The 20,713-nt window shown below is 42.7% G+C and overlaps 1 protein-coding gene across 1 annotated transcript in view; it reads left to right on the top strand.

Moving 5' to 3' along the window:
- The window catches only part of LOC109935378, a 109,189-nt gene that overhangs the window by 25,208 nt on the left and 63,268 nt on the right, over positions 1-20,713 (top strand). The window contains exons 5-13 of the mRNA XM_048617833.1: positions 120-275; positions 2,658-3,287; positions 8,459-8,562; positions 9,189-9,287; positions 10,942-11,119; positions 12,265-12,378; positions 14,176-14,369; positions 15,824-15,991; positions 19,345-19,551. Coding sequence (XP_048473790.1) covers positions 120-275; positions 2,658-3,287; positions 8,459-8,562; positions 9,189-9,287; positions 10,942-11,119; positions 12,265-12,378; positions 14,176-14,369; positions 15,824-15,991; positions 19,345-19,551 — 1,850 coding nt within the window. The remainder of the gene's footprint in view (positions 1-119; positions 276-2,657; positions 3,288-8,458; positions 8,563-9,188; positions 9,288-10,941; positions 11,120-12,264; positions 12,379-14,175; positions 14,370-15,823; positions 15,992-19,344; positions 19,552-20,713) is intronic.

Genomic DNA, 20,713 nt, shown 5'->3' with positions numbered 1-20,713 from the left:
AAATATTCATAGGGCTAGACAGAGTTAGATGTTGGGCCAAATCATCCATTTCTGTGCTCTAAGCATTTTGTATGATTTTGTAACAGCAAAATTCCATTTTAAATTCTGATTTATTTCAGGCATTAATGAATGTGTTGACAAGAACAATAATGAATTATGTGGACCGAATGGAACTTGCCACAACACAGTAGCAAGTTACAACTGCTCCAGTAACCAGGCATTTGAAGCTTCAGGAGCGAATGATTCCTCTAATTTATCTAAAGATCAGCATCAAGGTGAATCTTGCTATTCTATGATGTGGAGGTGCCAATGTTAGACGGGGATAGACAACGTCAAAAGTCACATGACACCATGTTATAGTCCAACAAGTTTATTTGAAACGCAAGCTTCTGGAGGAAGGAGCTGAGCTCTGAAAACTTGTGTTTTCAAATAAACCTGTTGGACTATAACCTGGTGTTGTGTGATTTTTGACCTTGCTATTCTACACATTTTTCCTGCTCATCACATCCCCTTGATCTCATTGAATTGTATCACACTAATTTTTGTGCCTCAGGATCTCCTACACCATGGAACCTTTGAAGCATCTTGATTTTGCAGGGGGTGAGACTTTAATTAGAGGTAGAGACAAGGGAAGCTGATATTTAAAAGCAAAATCCTATGGATGGTGGACATCTGAAATAAAACTAGAAATATAAATAGTAAATGCTGGAGAAACTCAGCAGGTCTGGCAGCATCTGTAGAGAGAGAAACAGAGTTAACATTTCGAGTCCAATATGACTTCTTCAGAACCAATGCTAACCCTAACCCTATCTTAATTTTGAAGGAGACTCATACCAGACAAGAAACATTAACTGTTTCCTTTTCATGGAGGAGCTGACATTATTCCCTTATGAGAAGAAGAGATTGGCAGGCTCAAGGGAGATTTAATAGTGGCACTCGAAATATTGAAGGGTTTTTATGGAATGGTTAGAGACAACTGTTTCAAGTGGCAGACGGGTCAATGATCAGAGGTTATAGATGTGTGAACCAAAGAAGAGGAGAAACATTTTAATTCGGTGAGATGTTATATCTGGAAGGTTTAAGACAGTGGAGAAGCATATCCAATAAGAACTTCCAAAAAAAGCGTCTGGAATTAAGAACCTAATGACCATTAATCCATTCTCGATTGTTCAATAAAACCCATTTGGTTCACTCATATCGTTTACAGACGGAAAGTACTATCCTTACCCAGTCTGGCCTTCATGTGACTCCACACTCACAGCAATGTGGTTGACTTTTAACTGCCCTCTGGGCAATTAGGGATGGGCAATAAATGCTGGCCCAGCTAGTGGCACCCTCATCCCATGAACGAATGAAAAGAAAGAGCACTGGATAAGCATTTGAAAAAGAAATTGTACCTTTTGATCTTCAGCTAAATTTTCCTACTGCTTCAAATAATCTGATTAATATTAGCTCCAATGATTATTATTTACAGGACAGAATGCTTACAGCCCAGAGGAAACCTTTTGACTCATCATTACAAGATGACCAGAGGATTAGATAGGGTGGACAGTGGGAGCCTTTTTCCTCGGATGGTGATGGCTAGCACGAGGGGACATAGCTTTAAGTTGAGGGGTGATAGATATAGGACAGATGTCAGAGGTAGGTTCTTTACTCAGAGAGTAGTAAGGGTGTGGAATGCCCTGCCTGCAAAAGTAGTAGACTCGCCAACTTTAAGGGCATTTAAATGGTCATTGGATAAACATATGGATGATAATGGAATAGTTTAGGTTAGATGGGCTTCAGATTGGTTTCACAGGTCGGCGCAACATCAAGGGCCGAAGGGCCTGCACTGCGCTGTAATGTTCTATGTTCTATGTTCTATGTTCTATGTCTGCTGTCTCTGCAAAGGAGCGAATTAGCTTGTGCCTTCTTCAGGTACTCTCCATGCCCTACCTTTTTCACACAAGGAGTTAATTCCCTCTTAAATACCTCCACCGCACTCTCAGGTCATGCATTCCAGATCCCAACCACTTGCTGGGTGAGAACATTTTCCCTCAAAATCACAAAGTTCTTTTGCCAATTATCGTAAAACTGTTGCACTTTGGTTCCTAATTCCCTCAAACAGTCAGGACAGTTTCTCTCTATTTACTCTGTCTAGGCCTTTCATGAATTGGAAAACTCCTCTCAACCTCATCTTCTCCAAGGAGAACGGCCCTAACCTCTCAAATCTATTGATGCAGCCAAAGTTCCTTATTTCTGGAACCATTCTAATGACCATTTTCTGCACTCACGCCAATTCCTTCAGATGTTTGCCAAAGTGTAGTCCTAGACACAATACACTAGATCAGAAAGCAACAGAGTTCTTGATACAAGTTTAGTATTGTCTCCTTCCTCTTCTACTGTATGCCCTGTTAATAAAGTCTAGGATGCTGTTTGTAAATTCTGCACCTGTGTTTGGCAGAGATTGGATCAATTTTGACCAATATTTCATGTTAATGTCAATTGGATCCTTCCCTGACTTAATCTGGTGTTGTTACAACTTTTTAACTGGTCTCGAGAACTTAATCTTATTTAAAGCATCACAGTTTCCAATAAGACTGAGTTAGCCACGGTGATAAAATTGGGTGTGTAAATCCAAAACTTGGATATAGCTTTTTCATTTTCAAATTCCACAGAATTTTCACTTGGTGAACATTCAAGTTTCAGACAGCGGGAGTTACGCCACAGTGGGGCTATACCAGCGCCTGATAATGAAAACAGATCAGCACCTGTTCAAGGAATTATACTTCCTCCTGTTAATAGAGACACTCCCAAACCTGTTCACAGAAGAATACCTGCTTCTGTTAATGGAGACACACCTGCCTCTGATAATGGAATCACACCTGTTCCAGTTAATGGAATCATGGCTACTCCTGTTAATGGAGGCATAACTGTTTCTGATAATGGAATCACACCTGCTCCTGCTAATGGAATGATGCCTGCTCCTGTTAATGGAATCACAGTTACTCCTGTTAATGGTATCACGCCTGCTCCTGTTAATGGAATCACAGCTACTCCTGTTAATGGTATCACGCCTGCTCCTGTTAATGGAATCACGGCTACTCCTGTTAATGGTATCACGCCTGCTCCTGTTAATGGAATCACAGCTACTCCTGTTAATGGAAAAACGCCTACTCCTGTTAATGGAATCACAGCTACTCCTGTTAATGGAATCACGCCTGCTCCTGTTAATGGAATCACAACTACTCCTGTTAATGGAGACTTACCTGACCCTGAGGTTGGACACACTCCTGCCCATGTCCATGGTAATAGGAACATACTGACCTGATCAAAGCTTCCCATTCTCTGTACATCACTTACCACAGTCAGTCTATTGAGTTTGACTGGGGTTTAATTAATGCACAGTAAGGAGGAATAGAAAATCTTTATTTCTATAACTCCTCAACAAGCCTGGAGATAGTGCTATCTTTCATTTCTGATCTGAAGCTTTAGTTTTGCATAATACTAGAATCAGAATTGAATTAATGAGGACAAACCAGGCATCCCTCCTTTCTCCTCGTCCTATCATTAGAAAAACAGACGTTGTGTCTGGAGGAGAGGGCTCTACAGAGGTAATTGCTGCCACTGAATAGTTAAAGATCGGAATGCTAAAGGAATATTGACACTGTGACCAGTTAGTATGGTCATTGGGCATAAGACAGTCAATGACAGGGCTGTGCTGAATAACAATTTCGAGCAGCTTCCAGAATCTCAGGGGAATCAGTTCTATCATTTGATTTGTGGGTTTATGGGTATGTAGTACAACAGAGAAATAATTCACAGGCCTAACCTAAAACCCAACTTGTTCATTAATGACCTTTAGAAAATAAAACCCACCTCACTTACCTGATCTGGCCAAACACGTGACTCCAATTCTGAACCAACCAAGTGGTCAACTCCATGATGTAAAGGGAACTGAAGTAAATACTTAAGAGAGGAAGAAATATGACAGAATGAGATTTTTTTTTATTCTTTCGTGGGTTGTGCCATTGCCGACAAGGCCAGCATTTGTTGCCCATCCTTAATTTCCCTTAAACTGTATGATTTGTTAGGGCCATTTGGGACAGTCAATCACATTGCTATGGGCCTGGAGTTACATTTAGGCCAAACGGTTGATTGCGCTCCATTATTGAACCAGACGGGATTTTAAACAACAAAAATGATCACAGTCATCATTATTACAGTTAGATTGAGATATTTGTAATTAACCTGTTCAGAGATGTTATGACATACCTCTAGAGCAGGTGGGATTTGAACCCAGTCTTCCTGGCACAGAGAGGGAGACACTACCATTACACCATAAAAGCCCTCTGAGGCTTGTTTTATGTGAAAGCTATTAACTGAATTTAGATTTCACCAGGCAACATAGCAACAAGTTCCAGCAAAACCTTAGCTCAAACCTCTTGGGTTACTAATCCAGTGACATTACTCTACACCACTGTGGCCCTGGATATCAGCAAAAATCTGCTGTGGCCTATTTCTAAGCTGTAATTTCTACATAGTTAAAAAGAACACTAGCTGGTCTCCAATGCCAAATGTTTAAGGTTCGCTGTTGAGTGTGGAATATGTGGTTCAGATTATCCTCAGGCTGTTCAGTTCCTGAAGGATCTGCTATGTAAGTCTGATGTTCTGTTTTCTATTTCAGACTTATAGCATTTACAGTTTGATTTCCCTTTACCTCTTCTCTCCTGTGTCGGTCTCCCTCTCATGGCCAAGGGAAAGACTGCCTCACTCTGTCAGCGTGTCATTTGATAAGTTAAAACCTTGACTCATCGCTCAACTACAGACTGTTTGTGGTTTGCATCTTTCCTTGCAACTGTTTGGAGGATTTTCAATGTTGGATTCTTTTTGGAAATGGTTGTATGTGTTTGTTAATTATTGAGTTAAACTCCAACTGCTAAAAATGATTCTTTTGAATTTAAGGTCAAAGTGATATCGTGTGACCTATGACTTAGAATCATAAGGTCACAGGGCTGTACAGCATGGAAACAGACCCTTCGGTCCAACTTGTCCATGCCGATCAGATATCCTAAATTAATCTAGTCCCATTTGCCAGCATTTGGCCCTTATCCCTCTGAACCCTTCCTGGTCATATACCCATCCAGATGCCTTTTAAATGTTGTAATTGTACCAACCTCCACCACTTCCTCTGGCAGCTCATTCCATACGCACACCACCCTCTGCATGAAAAAGTTGACCCTTAGGTCCCTTCTTTCCCTTCTCACCTTAAACCTATGCCCTCTAGTTCTGGACTCCCCTACCCTGGGGAAAAGGCCTTGGCTATTCCCCCTATCCATACCCCTCATGATTTTATAAACCTCTATAAGGTCACCCCTCAGCCTCCGACACTCCACGGGAAATAGCCCCAGCCTATTCGGCCTCTCCCTATAGCTCAAACCCTCCAACCCTGGCAACATCCTTGTAAATCTTTTCTGTACCCTTTCAAGTCTAGCAATATCTTTCCAACAGCAGGGAAACCAGAATTGAATGCAGCATTCCAAAAGTGATTTGATTTAAAACAACATTTATAATCTTTGCTGTTTAACTTAATTTGGGGGAATGGTGTGTTGCAGTGAATTGAATGATGGCTTTTACATTTCTAGGCCCTTAGTTTGACCTCAAGCCCAACAGATGAGTTTTGGAAGTTCATGCTGTTGGCTTTAAGGGTCAACGTTTTGATCTAAATTTGGCCACTTGTCACCCCAACCTCTGTGGATGTGGCTTAAGAGATGCCTACAGTTGACAATTGGTGCGAGAGGATTGCTTGAGAAGGATTGCCATCTATTCATCTTGTAGATATTTTCAATCAAAATGTTCAGACATGTTAGGACAGACTTCTCTAGCAGGTGGGACTTGAACCCCTGGTTCAGAGGTAGGGACACCACCACTGCATCACAAGAGCCCAAGCCATCCTTTGTGCAATACTCATATTAAGTGGTGAAGCACTAACTACTGGTAAGGCTTTGGCAGAAAAGGCATAAGCTTAAGTAAAGAAAGGATGTTTTACAAATTAATAATTAATTAGTTAACTGCATTATGTTTGGTAAGCAATATTGGCAGCTCCTAACAAATAGAAACTAGGTCTAGACATTTTCTAAATAACCTGTTCAGGAATATTATTACACATCTCTGGAGCAAATAGAACTTAAACATGGGTCTCAGCAGTAGGGCCAATACCATAGTACCTCTAGAGCCCTTTGGTAACTAGATCCATGCTATATGCCTGGAGACTGCCTACTAATTAACTACAGAGCAGCTACTAACAAACACAAAACACATAGACTAATTCTTCTAAGAAAGGGCAGCACAATGGCTCAGTGGTTAGCACTTCTGCCTCACAGTGCTAGGGAGTCGGGTTTGATGGTGACTGTCTGTGTGGAGTTTGCACATTCTCCCTGTGTCTGTGTGGGTACCCTGTGCAGGTTAGGTGGATTGGCCAAGGGAAATGAAGGTTTACAGAGATGGGTCGGGGCTTGAGTCTGGGTGCGATGCTACTTGGAGAGTCAGTGTGGACTTGTTGGGCTGAATGGCCTGTTTCCACATTGAGGGAATCTGAAGGTTATTTATATCTCAGTGAGAGATGGAAACATGTAAAGGGTCTTTCAGCTAACCCTAACAAGCCAAATGCCAAATACAATATACTCCTTCAGTGACTGCATTTGCAAGAGGTTGTTCATTTCCCTCAGGTATTCCACAGCTTTTTCAGCAGCACTTCAAAGGGCCAAGACCTCTACGGCTTCAAAGGACAAAGCCAGCAGGCACATGGGACATGCAACCACTCCAGGCCACACACTATCTGAATTGAGGTTAGAATGGTCACTCCTGCCCTATGCTGCAGAATCTTGGCCCTAACAGCACAAAGGGGGCCCTGTCACCATGCAGACTGTTAACGCTTCAAGAAGGTGGCTCTCAGGTGAAACTTGGGAGGGAAGGCACACCCAATGCCAATTCTGCTTATCACAACTACATCCTGAGAAAAAAGGTGCTTGAGCAGGAGCGAGAGGCTTCTGACACAGAAGGGGAGAGGGATGGTTGAGACACATTGCCAACAGAACGAAATCAGTTCACTTGCACTCTATTAAGCGGAGCTGACATGAGGCCAACAAGCATTCCTAATTTACACATATCATCCCATTTCTTACAATCACATCCTCCATTTTAACAGACACTTATTTCCCACTTGTTGGTGGAGATATTTGCAAATCAACCTGTTTTCAGATGATATGGAGATGCCGGTGTTGGACTGGGGTGGACAAAGTCAGTAGTCACAAGACACCAGGTTATAGTCCAACAGGTTTATTTGAAATCACAAGCTTTTGGAGCACTGCTCCTTTGCCAGGTGAAGTAGAGGGAGGTACACAGACACAGAACATATAGGTGGAGAGATAATGGCAAGATAATTCCAGGCATTTAAGAGCATCGACAGATAAGTACAAAAAGTGTGAGTGAAGTGTCGACAGGCTGAATAACAAGTCTTTGCAGATGATCAAGAATGTCAAACGGTATGAGTAAAGTGTAAATAGCTGAATGACAAGTGAAGGGGTGACTTATGATCTGATTAATTGAGGCAGAGAGATAATTACAAATAATCAAAAACAAAATGGCGTAAGAGACAAACCAAATGGCTGGAATAACATGAGTAGGTAACAGAGTCACATGAGAGGGTCTAACCAAAGTAATCTACTCTGATACCTACTACATCCTGGTGTCGTATGACTTCTGACCTTGTTTTGATATGTTATCACACCTCGGGGACAAGTGGGACCTGAGCCCTTGCCTTCTACCTCAGAGGTAGGAACACTACCACTGTGCCACAACACTCCCAAACTCCCAATAGACATAATAGATACTTTTAACCAACCTGCCCAGGTATATCACGGCAGCCTCCGGGGCAGGGGGGACCTGAATCCCAGCCTCCTGCCTCAGAGGCAAGAACATTACCAGTGTGCCATTAGGGTCCTCAGTCACTTCTTTGGATGTGTTGTAGTTCATGTGCACTGATACCATCTGAGGGGTTCTGGGTTGATTCAGGCTCCCAATCCTTCTTATTGGTAGTAGTCACTGTTACTGATACCAAGTGTGGAAGGATGCCCACATGAACTCTTTGGGAGAAGAGAAGCTCAGTCTTGACGGATCAACAATGTTTATTACATAGTACTTAATAGCTCGTGACATTACATCTGACAGTCTCTTGTGAGAAATCAGGCTTGACTTTTGAGGAAGTACACATTCTTGCTTAGCTACATGAGATTAGCACTTGCAACTGGTACACACTGGTCAGCTCTTCCCAGGAACTGTCCTATCCTGACAGGGAAGGCTTATCTGGTGAAAGCATTTTTTCTACATTATACAATTATACAACATTTATAATTAAGGTCAGCATCATAAGGCTATGACAAAGCTACTAAACTGTATTTCCAACACTCTGTTGTTTCAGCCCCTGTAACGTCTCCTATGCTCCCCACTGACCCTGTTGGCTACAGTGTCTCTGCCGTTGGAACCACTGGAACTGACCCCACATTGGCAACAGCACCAGAGCAGGTGAGCCATCAGTTATATTTACCTGCAGGATCTCAGAAATGGCATTTCCTTCCTAAAACCTGCGGATGCCTCCTCCACCCACCCTCCCCCTCACGAGATCATTTCTCAACTGTGAGCTTAGGCAGTGGGGGCCATAGCTGACAATGCAGGAGGGGGTTATTGTACTGTCCTATAGGAGCACAAGAACATTTGTCAGCAGGGGACAGGAGCAGGAATACAGGCTGATTGTTTTAACCGATTTCCAGGAGGGGGAAATGCCTTTGGTCACCATCATGGGTGGGACCAGGGATCAAAGACCATCAGTTCTCTTCAATTCATTCCCCTCACTGGTTACTAACCTAATTCTACTCACCCAGTTGCAAATCAGACTTTCCTGGGATTATGAAAATGTTGCTTATCTTTCCATAAATGTTCCAAGTTATCTCAGAGATCATGTCCTTGGCTAACCTGAGCAGGAAATCTTCTTGTAACAATGATAGACATTAACCGCGCAGAGGATGAACACCAGAGTAACTGAACATCTTTTGCAACGTGCAGCTGATGACTAACCATAGAGGAGATAGACAGCAGCAATGATTCGAGTTTGGCATGATTCAACTAGACTTTTCTCTCCTGTCTTTCCATAGCCAGCCTCACCTGTGGAGATATTTTGCTCTAGGATGACTAACAGCAGCAGCTTGCTTGGTGAACTGTGCCAGAAACCTGCCAATGGATCATTACTTCAGGTGAGGAGGAAGATAGCGCCCTTTAGCTCTGTGTGCAGAATTCAGAGAACAACATTTGCTTTGGGAAACTGGTGATCACGAGTTAACAGAACACTACAGCAGGAGACCATTTGGCCCATCGTTCCTATGCTGACTCTTTGACAGTCCTATCCAATTAGATATTCCACCCTCTGCCTTGTCCTTTCCCTTTTGCTGCAGTGTTTTTCTCCTTCAAGTATTTATCCAGTTCCCTTCTGAAAGTCATGATTGGCATCCTTTTGGGTGGCTTCACCTGATGAAGGAGCAGCGCTCCAAAAGCTTGTGATTTCACATCAACTTGCGGGACCATAGCTTGGTGTCATGTGACTTCTGATGACATCCTTTTAGGCAATGTTTTCCACATCACAGTTCATTTTTGTGGAAAAATAGCCTCCTCATTACCCCCTCTTTTAACAATCACCTTCAATGTGTGCCCTCTGGTTACCAAACTCTTTTGCCACTGGAGACCGTATCTTCTTAATTTTTCTGTCAAACTTTTCATGATTTTGAATGCCTCAGTTAAATCTCTCCTCTTCTCGAAGAAGACTAGCTCCAGGTACTCCAGTCTCCGCGCATCACTGATGTCCCTCATTTCCGGTACCACTTTAATAAGTTTTCTCTCCTCACTGAGGCCTTGAGATCTTCCCAAAATGTTTCAGGAAACTTATCTCAAGTTTGTCCTTCCAATGTTCCCCAACTTGGGTTAATTCTTTCCTTTCTTGGTGAGATATCATTTCACAGCCTCCATTTTGGTTCCTTCCCCAAAAGGAAAACATATGTGTCTGAGCTAGGGCAACAAAGTCCAAAAGAATATTCCAGGAGGTCTTGGAGACCACGGCCAAACCAAATTCCAATATCAGCAGATGTGTCTCCCTTCCCATACTACAGCTGAGTCTGATTGGGAGCACTATCATCTGCAAGTTTCCCTCTGCAATGCACATCATCCTGACTTGGAACTATTATCATCATTCCTTTGCTGTCACTAGGTCAAAATCTCAGAGCTTCCTCCCTGATAACACTGTGGAACACCAAGTGGACTGCAGCAGTTCAAGAAGGCAGCTCATCAACACCTTCTCCAGGGCAACTAGGGATTAGCAATAACCAGCAGCTTTGCTAGTGCTTCCCATGCTCTGAGATTGAAGACACATGAATTGAAGACACATTGGAGACCCTCAGGATTACAAAAGATCATATTAGACTCAAAATGATTGACTCTTTCCAGTTGTGAGCTACAGTATGCAGTAACAAGGTGCCACAAAATTAACATAATTGCACAAAAGTTGACTTATACCCATTATTTGTGGGGTCGTTTGATTTTGTTTTCATCAAGAAAGACTTGCATTTTACAGCAACTTTCCAATCCTCAATGTCTTTGCAGTCAATGCATTACTTTTGAAGCATTTTCATTTTTGCAATGTGGGAAATACAGCATCCAAATTGTGCACAGCAGGATCCCACAGGTAAAGCCAGACAACCCTTAGTGATAGGGGTTGAGGGATAAATGCTAGCCAAGAAATACAGGAGAGAACTCCTTCTCTTCTTCGATCTAAAATCACTGAATCTTAAACGTCCACCTGAAAAGGCTGAAGGAGCTTTGGTTCACCATCAAATAGTAATGCTACTTTCTCTCGCACAGGATATCATTTCCCTCACAACAAGGCTGTTTGCAGAGGAGTCCCCATTGAGGGCTAAAGCACAGGAGGAGCGGCTAAATTCAGCATCTCAGGTCCTGCAGGACATGGAGAATGCTGCTATCACACTCGCCCTGAACTCAAAGGGTCAAGGACTGCAAGACGTCACCAACAAGGCAATGGGTAAACATACAGCAGCCTGTGATTGACAATCCACAGGAGAAGACACAGAACTAACTGAATCACAGGATCTGAGCATTGTTATTATGCAGAAGGAGGCCATTTGGCCCATTGTGTCCACACTGGTTCTATTACCAAATTGGCATTCAGTCCAGTTCAGCTTTATTGAGTCAACATAATATGTATACACTGTCTGAAAGAACAACAGAAGCAAATTCATTGTAATTTTTATAGGTGAATCGGATATGTAGATATACACAAATGTAATAATTAATGTTGTTTAAGAGGAGACTCTCAATCTTTGGTCCCAAAATCCTTCTCTTTTGTTATAGCTTGTGCTAGCTTTGGGAGTGGGGTTGTTGGGAACAGTCTTTTTTCCAAATTGTTCTTATAAAGATATAATCAGCACACATACCCAACATCGAACAGTGCACAGAGAAGGGTACCCATCAAACACAGAGCAAACAGGCTGATACCTGTTGCACATAACTGATGTTTACTATTATCGCTGGAATGGGAAAGCAAGTGTTAGCGATACGATGATGTATACGATGATGTAACTCTGACATCACTAGTCACGTGCTACATGATTCTGACAGAAATGGGAGGGTTCCAGGAGGGAGCTTCTACACACAGCTTAGTATTCTGCTCATTGGTATGTAAATTAGAAGAGGTTATTGGAAATCCTGGAAGTTACTCATAGATGAGGCAGAGATAAAGATGCAGCAGACTCAGAGCTACGTTCAAATATATAGACAAGAAACAAGAGTAGGTCACTCGGCCCTTCTAGCTTGCTCAACCAATCAATAAGATCATGGTTGATTTGATTTTAACCTCGATTTTATACCCCCCCACCTGATAATCTTTCATCTCCTTTGTCATCAAGAATCAATGTACCTCTGCCTTCAAAATATTTAGAGCTTCTGTATCCAGTTAGCAGCCACTACAGTGCAAGCCATAAGCCAGGTTTCATGGTAACAGAATCCACAAGGACTCAGCAACATAGGGTTGTATCCACAGTGTCAGCATTATCCTTGGAGGCAGCTCAGTGCACTAATAGGAAGTAGAAAATGTGCTGTTTATCACAGGTAGGAACACCAAAGGACCATCAGTTCATCTACATCCACTTTGTGCTCTTTCACTTTCAGACCTTCAGCTGCGAGTTGTTGACGTGAGCAGTGTGGATAATAAAGTGAGCCTGGAGGCCAAGGGCAATGCGATCGACATTTCCTGGAAACCAGCCACCAGCTCTGAAATGACCGGTACACTCAGCTATACATCATGGAATTCTGGCCCACCGCTGGGCCCCAGGTTTGGGTTGGGCCGCATAGGGGCCAACAAGTCACCATGGGACTGAGTTACAAGTAACCACTTTTCCTTTGATGCTGGGTGGTGAATGTGACTGTGCTATTCAACTCAGGGTGGCTTTACCATGCTGTCACCATGTTTTCACTAGTCTACGTGCCCTTACCACTGCAGGGGACACTGGATAAGTCAAGAATGACCTGATTGATTATCCCCGGCTTACTGCAGAGACATTTGTGTTGGGATCCAGAACAACAATATTGTTATTCATTTTGTACACCTTTGATAACCAGATAAATACCATCCTTTTCATCTTTTCGAGTGACACTTCCTTCAAATGATCATTATACATGATGCAGAACTGGCTAACTGAATATTCTGATTGACATATATTTGAATGTACAAAATGGGTGGTGAATAGGTCATTCGACCCTCCAATTTGCACTGCCACTCAATAAGATCATGGCTGATCTGTTTATGTTCCGAATTCCACATTCCCATCCATCTTGATAACTTTTCATTCCCCGACCTAACAAGAATCTATAAACCCTTGAATAAAAATATCCAGCCTCCACCACCTGTTGAAGTAGAGTTCCAAAATATCACAACCCCCTGAGAAAGAAAAAAATCTCCTCATCTCTGTCCTAAAAGGACAACACCTCATCTTTAAACATTGTCCCCTTGGTTCTAGACTCATTTGCAAGAGGAAACATCCTTTCCACATCGACCATTGTCAAGACCATTCAGGATCTTACACACTTCAATCAGGTCATCCCTTGCTCTTCAATTCTCCAGTGGATACAACTTCAGTCTGTCCAAACATTTCTCATAAGATAACGAGCTCATTCCTAGTAAACCTCATCTGAACTGTCTCCAATGCATTTACATCCTTTCTTAAATAAGGAGGCCAGAACTGCACACACTATTCAAGATGTGGTCTCTCCAATACCCTGTTTTGACTGAGGGATAACCTCCTTATGTTTATGTTCAATTCCTCTCACAATAAAGGATAAAATTTCATTAGTCTTCGTAATCACTGCCCATACCTGCACATTAATTTTATTTGTGACTCGTACACCACACATCAGAATTCTGCAGCCATTCTCCATTTAAGTCACACTTTGCTTAATTTTCTTTGTGCCAACTTAACATTGTCCTGCATTATATTCTATCGGCTAGATTTTTGCCTTTTTTTTTCGATCTCCTGTTCCAGCGAATAATTCTGCCAGACTTTGACCCACTTCTAAATGTAACCCAATCATTGTGAAATGTAAAAGTTTACAGCACAGACGGATGTCATTTAAGCCTTTGTGGCTATGCTGACTCTTTTTAAGAGCAATATGAAACTAATCCCATTGTCCAACTCTGTCCCAATTGTTCTTATACAATTCCCCAGTGATGGGTATCACTGGCAAGGCTGGCATTAATTGTGTTTAGTTGCCCTTGGGAAGGCGATGACAGACCTAGTTTTTGAACCACAGGTGACCCTTGGGTATAGGTACATTTGGAGTGCCACTATGTGAGGAACTGCAGGACTTTGAACTAGTGTCAATCAAGCCAAAGCAAGTAAGTCCAAGTCAGGATGGTATGCCGCTTGGAGGGGAATGTATCTGCAGTGGTGTTCCCATTCCTCAGCCTCAAGGTAATGGAGGCCACAGCTTTGGCAGGTGCTGTCGTGGGTAGTACCAACCTATCCCTGTCCCTCATTTGTAGGCCTAAATGTTGCTAACCTCATATGACTCCTCTGACTCCAGGCTCTGTTGCGGTTGCTTTCATCGTGTATCATGACATGGATTCTGTCCTTCACGGAGCATCCTACAAAAACAAGGAAACCAGCGAGAGATATGAGGAGGCCCAGCTACAGTCCAGGGTCATTTCAGCAGCTGTGGGATCCTCAGGCAACTACAAACTTTCTGTTGCTGTCAGCTTCAGCCTAAAGCATAAAGAGGTTTGTGGAGTTAAAGTGATCAATTCAAGACTACAACAGCAAGATCATGCACTTAGACAGGGCTTTGGACATTATTAGCTATCCCAAAGCACTCTCTATGAGTGTTATTGTTTGGAGAAATGCACTTGTAAGAGCTTTTGTGGCTTGCCGTAGTTATGTGACCTCTTCTGCCGGACTTCTAGTTCAGAGAGAGAAGACCCCCCACCCACCAAACGTGAAACTTGCACCAAGCCACATAAAACATTAACGGGAGTGATGACCAAAAATCCTGGTCAAAGACAGAACTTGGTTTGAATTGAGATGCAGGAATTTCGGAAGTTTATCAGAGGGGTTTCAGGATATGAGGCTGCCCAGTGCTGTGTTGGGATAGTCACAGCTAAATTGAGAAAAGTATGGATGAGGATTTCAGTAAAAGACAAACTGAGGCAGGAGTTTCTTACAAGAGGAGTGATGTGGACAGAGAGAGAGACAGATAGAAATAAGAAGGATATTCCTGAGTTTAGGGTCCAGATACTTGAAAGCATGGCCATCGATGCTGGGATTACACAAAGCAGGAATATGTTAAAGGTTAGGATCAAATGATTCTTTCCAAAAATATTTACCTGCCTCAAGGTGTATTTGACCCATCAGTTTATCCTATTTTTGTTTATGAGTCGGATATTATGCATAAAAGTGCATTCCATGAATTAAATGCCACAATCCTATTCTAGCAGGATATCCAAATGTGAAACTGTACACTGTAGGGAGAGACTAACGTTTCAATGAAACCAAGGACATTGAAGGGAGACCCTGTCTTTCTCTGACACTGGGTCAATGGAATATTACAGGCCTTTGTGACATTCTGAGCATCACTTTGAGATTGGACATATCAGTGCCGTTCAGAGTGAGTGCAGCATTATCACAAACGTCATCTTCAGATCAGACATTAAACTGAGGCTCCTTCCAGCCTCTAATGTAGCCTGAACAATCGAGGGCTAATTTTGATAGGGACCAAGGAACTCCCCACTGTCCAAAGACGAATTATTATCCCTCAATCGCCCATTCTAATTATTTATCTCATTTCAGATGGTGGGATCTTGCTGTGGGCAAAGCAACTGCTACATTTCTTACATGCTAACAGCGGCTAGGCTGTTAAAATTCAATGTTTAATGGAAAATGGGGGACCTCTGATTTTTCACACTCACAGCACGTATGCATCAGCTTAATTCAGAGCTAGCGTGGAGCTTCAGATTCAAACTTCTCACTCAGCAGTGAAGTGCCACCCAACTTATTGTTTGTCCTTATTTTTTCTATAACGAAGCTCAGTGGTATCAACGGTCTTGGGAATCTGAATGGCCAGTAGCTGTTGAAGTGCTCCTCAATCCAGCCATCTGCAATGCGTTGTTCCAGCAAACAAAAAAGTACCACTCAAAAGTTGTTCTGACAAATAATGGGCTGGCTTTCTTCTTCCACAGGATACCTCAGTTGGTTGGAAGAGGCTATGTGCCTACTGGATGCACGCGGAGAATGGAGGCCACTGGTCTCCAAGTGGCTGTGAGTTGGTGGGCTCCAATGACACACACACCACATGTCAATGTGATCACTTTTCCAGTTTTGCGATTTTGATGGCCTTCAGCGAGGAGGTAAGTGTTCTTTCTTCCCTTTCTCTGCTCTCTACCCACTTATCTTCTAGTTGAGAAATAAATATGGACAGATACAGGAAGCTGGGAAACTCGCAAGCACACAAATAAAATAACAGCCGATGCTACCTGAGGATTCAGCTTACATACAATGGTTAATGGGAACTCTACATTCAGCAGATAATATCCAAGATTTCTGAGGAGGAACCTTTGATAGTGCAACAAAAATATATCGGAAATCTAACTTACCACTTATTCATCCAATCCTAGAGTATGGAAGTTGGATGGGACCTTTACAATGCAAGAGGTATAAAGAAGATTGAAGCAATACAAAGACATACTGGAAGATTGTGCACAAACCAGTCTGAGAGATACACCAGTGTGCATATTTTTATTCCAGGATTTGGAATGGGAATCACTACAATGAAGGAGGGAGAAAAATGCACTGACCGGGTTCTGTACAATTTGGAATGGACTAGTGAGAATTGACAGAAACAAGCCCCTGGTGCCCTCCAATAATTACAAAACACAAGTTAGCCATCCACACAGAGCATAAATACCAATGAATATAGAGAATGTTTCAATTCAACAAAATAGGTGACAATCATTCGCTAATTCATTCTGCAGGGCATTCCCCGCCAATCAGAGTCAAACTGCTTTTTTAAAAATTTAAACAAACCGGCTGTTAACTGCCAATCATCATTAGTTGGTGGTTTATCCATGGTAATGCCTCCACTAATCAGAATCAGTTCACCAACCAATCAGCCCTCTCGCAATATATATGTTGGTTTTTCCCCCTTGAATTGGTATTCTTGTGAATGGTCCTGGTGAGTGCAAGATAAAAATCTTCAACAAATGTGTCTTTTTACAACAATATTCAAACACTATTTGTTTCCCAGACAGTGTTCTCAACAACATTCCTTCCCAAGGAAAGCCCTTTAGTCGAACAAGTTGCCAAAGGAAACAAACATAGCCCTTCAAAATCTTCAAGACCCAATTTCAGATTATTTCTATTTAAAAACTTTCATTATCAGAATGAGCAGCTCAGGAAGTTATGTCTCATTTAGCCAGTGTGATCCACATAAATGTTGGCAGACTATTGATGTCTGTCAGTGGTGCTGGCACAACTAGTGCAGAGACAGAATAAATAGGAGCTCTCAAGTGGATGAACACATTGGCAGAGTTGGGACAGAGTCCAGGAGCCAGAAATGGAATAGAGTTGCTTAGTCCCTTAGACAAGTGATCAAAGAACATCAACAGGAATTTGCAAAGGAATGAGTCATATCTGATTAATTTATCTGCTGAAATGTCTCTGCCCCTTTTCAGGAGTAAATGTTTGATTTCTGTTCTTAGGAAAACCATAGGGAGAGCAAAAGGGGCAGAAACACGACAATGCAGGTCACCACCTCTTTGTCATAGAATCCCTACAATGTGGAAACAGGCCATTCGGCCCAACCAGTCCACACCGCCCCTCCGAAGAGCATCCCACCCAGACCCATTATCCTACCCCTGATTTCCAATATCTAACCCACCTAACCTAAACATCCCTGGGCACTATGGGCAATTTAGCATGGCCAATCCACCTACCCTGCATATCTTTGGACTGTGGAAGGAAACTGGAGCACACCCATGCAAACACAGGGAGAATGTGCAAACTCCACACAGACAGTTGCCTGAGGGTGGAATTAAACCTGAGTGCCTGGCACTGTGAGGCAGCAGTGCTAACCACTGAGCCATCGTACCGTTCTTTGGGTTGACTGCATATATTGAGCCTGTAGGCAGGGTCCCAATCACTGATGTCAGCATTGTTGAGCAAACGCAGAACCAAAGAAAATAGGAGTAGGAGAAGGCCATTCAGCTCTTTGAGCCTGCACCACCATTCTATATGATCATGGCTGATCATAAACCCAGTACTTGTCCCTGCTTTCTCCCCATTCCCTTTGATCCCTTTAGCCCTAAGAACCATATCTAACTCCTTCTTGAAAGCATTCAGAATTTTGACCTCAACCACTTGATTTGGCAGAGAATTCCATTGGCTTGCCACTGCCTCGGTGAAGAAATTTCTCCTCATCTAGTTCTAAATAGCACACCCATGTCCTTAGACTCCCCTGGTTCTGGATTCCCAGGTCATCAGGAACATCCCTCCTATGTTTACCCTGTCTAGTCCTGCTGGAATTTCATAGGTTTCTATGAGATCCCCATTCATTCTTCAAAACTCATGAGAATATAGTTCCTATCTGATTAAGTCTCTCTTCACAAGTCATATAGTGAGACAAGCAAAAACTTGTTGGACCCATGGGAGTAGGTCAGTCCTTGTAGACAGCAATATCAACACAAAGCAGGCCTCTTGAGCATTTGAACCTCACATGAAGAATTAGCGTCAATGATGTTTGAGCAGGAAGGACATTGGAAGGCCTGTAAATCTTTACTCAGCTTAGTAGACAGTGAAGAATGTCATCTAAGATTACAATGGGAACTTGATCAATTAGGCCAATGGACCAAGGTGTGGCAGATGGAATTTAATTTTGATAAATGCGAGGTTGCATTTTGGTAAGACAAACAAGGGCAGGATAGTTAATGGTAGGGCCCTGGGGAATGTTGTTGAACAGAGAGACCTAACGGTTCAGGTCCAAAGTTCCTCAAAAGTTGTGTCACAGGTAGACAGGGTGATGAAGAAGGTGTTTGGCATGCTTGCCTTTATTGCTCAGACCATTGAGTATGGGAGTTGAACATTATGTTGAGGTTGTACAGAATGTCAGTGAGGCCACTTTTAGAGTATGTGTGGAGTTCTGGTTGCCCTGCAGTAGGAAAGATATTATTAAATTGGAGAAGCAGTAGAAAAGATTTACAAGGGTGTCACCAGGACTGGAGGTCCTGCGTTATAAAGAGAGGCTGGATAAACTGGGACTTTTTTCACTGGAGCTTATGAGGTTGAACAGTGACCTTGTAGAGGTTTATACAAGGTGGGGGAGAGGGGGCCCTAGATACAGTGGACAGTGAAGGTCTTTTCCCCAAGGTAGGGGAGTTCAAAGCCAAAGGGGATAACTTTAAAGTGAGAAGAGAAAGATTTAAAAGGGACCTGAGGGGCAACCTTTTCACACAGAGGGTGGTTCATATGTGGAATGAACTGCCAGAGGAAGCAGTAGATGCAGGTATAGTTACAGCATTTAAAAGACATTTGGTCTGGAACATGAATAGGAAAGGTTTAGAGGGATATGGACCAAACCCAGGCAAATGGGACCAGTCTAGTTTGGGAAACCTGATCAGCATGGACAGGTTGGACTGAAGGGTCTGTTTCTGTGCTGTATGACTCTCCACTGAGCCATTCTGACATTGATCACTTCTTATCCATTCAGTTACAGGATTATTCCGATAAGCCACTGACTGTAATCACGTTCATTGGAATCCCGATATCTCTGGCGTGTCTCGCACTGGCTATCGGCACCTTTCTCTTCTGCTCGCAGGCTCAGAATGCTGTCACGGCCACTCACACGCAACTCTGCATCAGTCTCTTCCTGGCGGAGCTGCTCTTCATAATCGGCATTGACAAAACCGGAAACCAGGTAGGAGACACTGCCACAGGACGAGGGGCAAGTTGGCTAATTCGGAAAGTCTCCAACAGCAGCTGTGGTTTTAGAGTTGTGTGTCTAATGAGTAAACACCTCAATGTGATTGCAGTGATTGTGTGGACAGACTGGGGTTGTTTTCCTTGGAGCAGAGAGACTAATGGGGGATATAATTGAGATGTAATAAAATTATAATGGGCATAGACAGGCTAGAAAGAAGAGCATTTTCCCCTTGGCGGACCGGGGGCACAGATTAAGGTAAGGGGGGTGGAGAAATTTTAGAGGAGATGTGAGGAATTTTTTTCACACAGAGGGTAGTTAGAATCTGGAACTCACTGCCCTTAAGGGTTTTGGATGTAGAAACCTTCAGAACATTTAATAATTATTTAGATGTGCACTTGTAGTGCCAAGGTATACCAGGCTATGGTCCAAATGTTGGAAAACAAGATTAGAATAGTTAGGTGCTTGTTTTTTTTTGTCTGGTGCATAATCAATCGGCTGAAGTGTCTTTTTCCTGTTCTGTAATTCACAAGAGTATTATTATTCAAACACATCATCAAGTCATGAAGGTTATATCAGGACATGAAAAGAACAGAAAAGAAATCTGATGGACCTGATGGCCTTTACAGTGACTTGACCGCAGAAAGACATAGTTTGGGACCTGAATATTGACGTGCACAACACCCTTAGAGAGGAAAGGGGAAAGCCACTGAACATAGGAGGCTGCTAAGTAATATTTGGGCAAGGCACAGGCGTAATAGGCCAACTAGCAGAAGGTAGAGAGTGGGGATAAAGGGTTGGCAGCCAACGAATAATGGAGTTCTGCAGAGGTTAATGTTGGCACGATAATCATACTCATTATACATTAACAATCTAGAAAAAGGAATTGAGGGCATTGTTGCTAAGTTTGCAGATGACACAAAGATGGATGGTAGGGACAGGTCATGTTGAAGAAGCGGGGAGGCTGCAGAAGGACTTGGACAGGTTAGGAGAGTGGGCAAGGAAGTGGCAGATGGAATACAATATGGGAAAGTGTGGGGTTATGCATTTTGGAAGGCAGAATAGAGGTGTAGACTATTTTCTAAATGGGGAAAGGCTCTAGAAATCTGAAGCATAGAAGGACTTGAGAATCCTAGTTCAGGATTTACTTAAAGTTAGC

Source organism: Rhincodon typus, chromosome 38, assembly GCF_021869965.1.
Source record: "Rhincodon typus isolate 14 chromosome 38, sRhiTyp1.1, whole genome shotgun sequence".
Lineage (NCBI taxonomy): Eukaryota > Metazoa > Chordata > Chondrichthyes > Orectolobiformes > Rhincodontidae > Rhincodon > Rhincodon typus.
The sequence above is the reverse complement of the archived record's forward strand: the minus strand, read 5'-3'. Positions and strand labels throughout refer to the sequence as shown.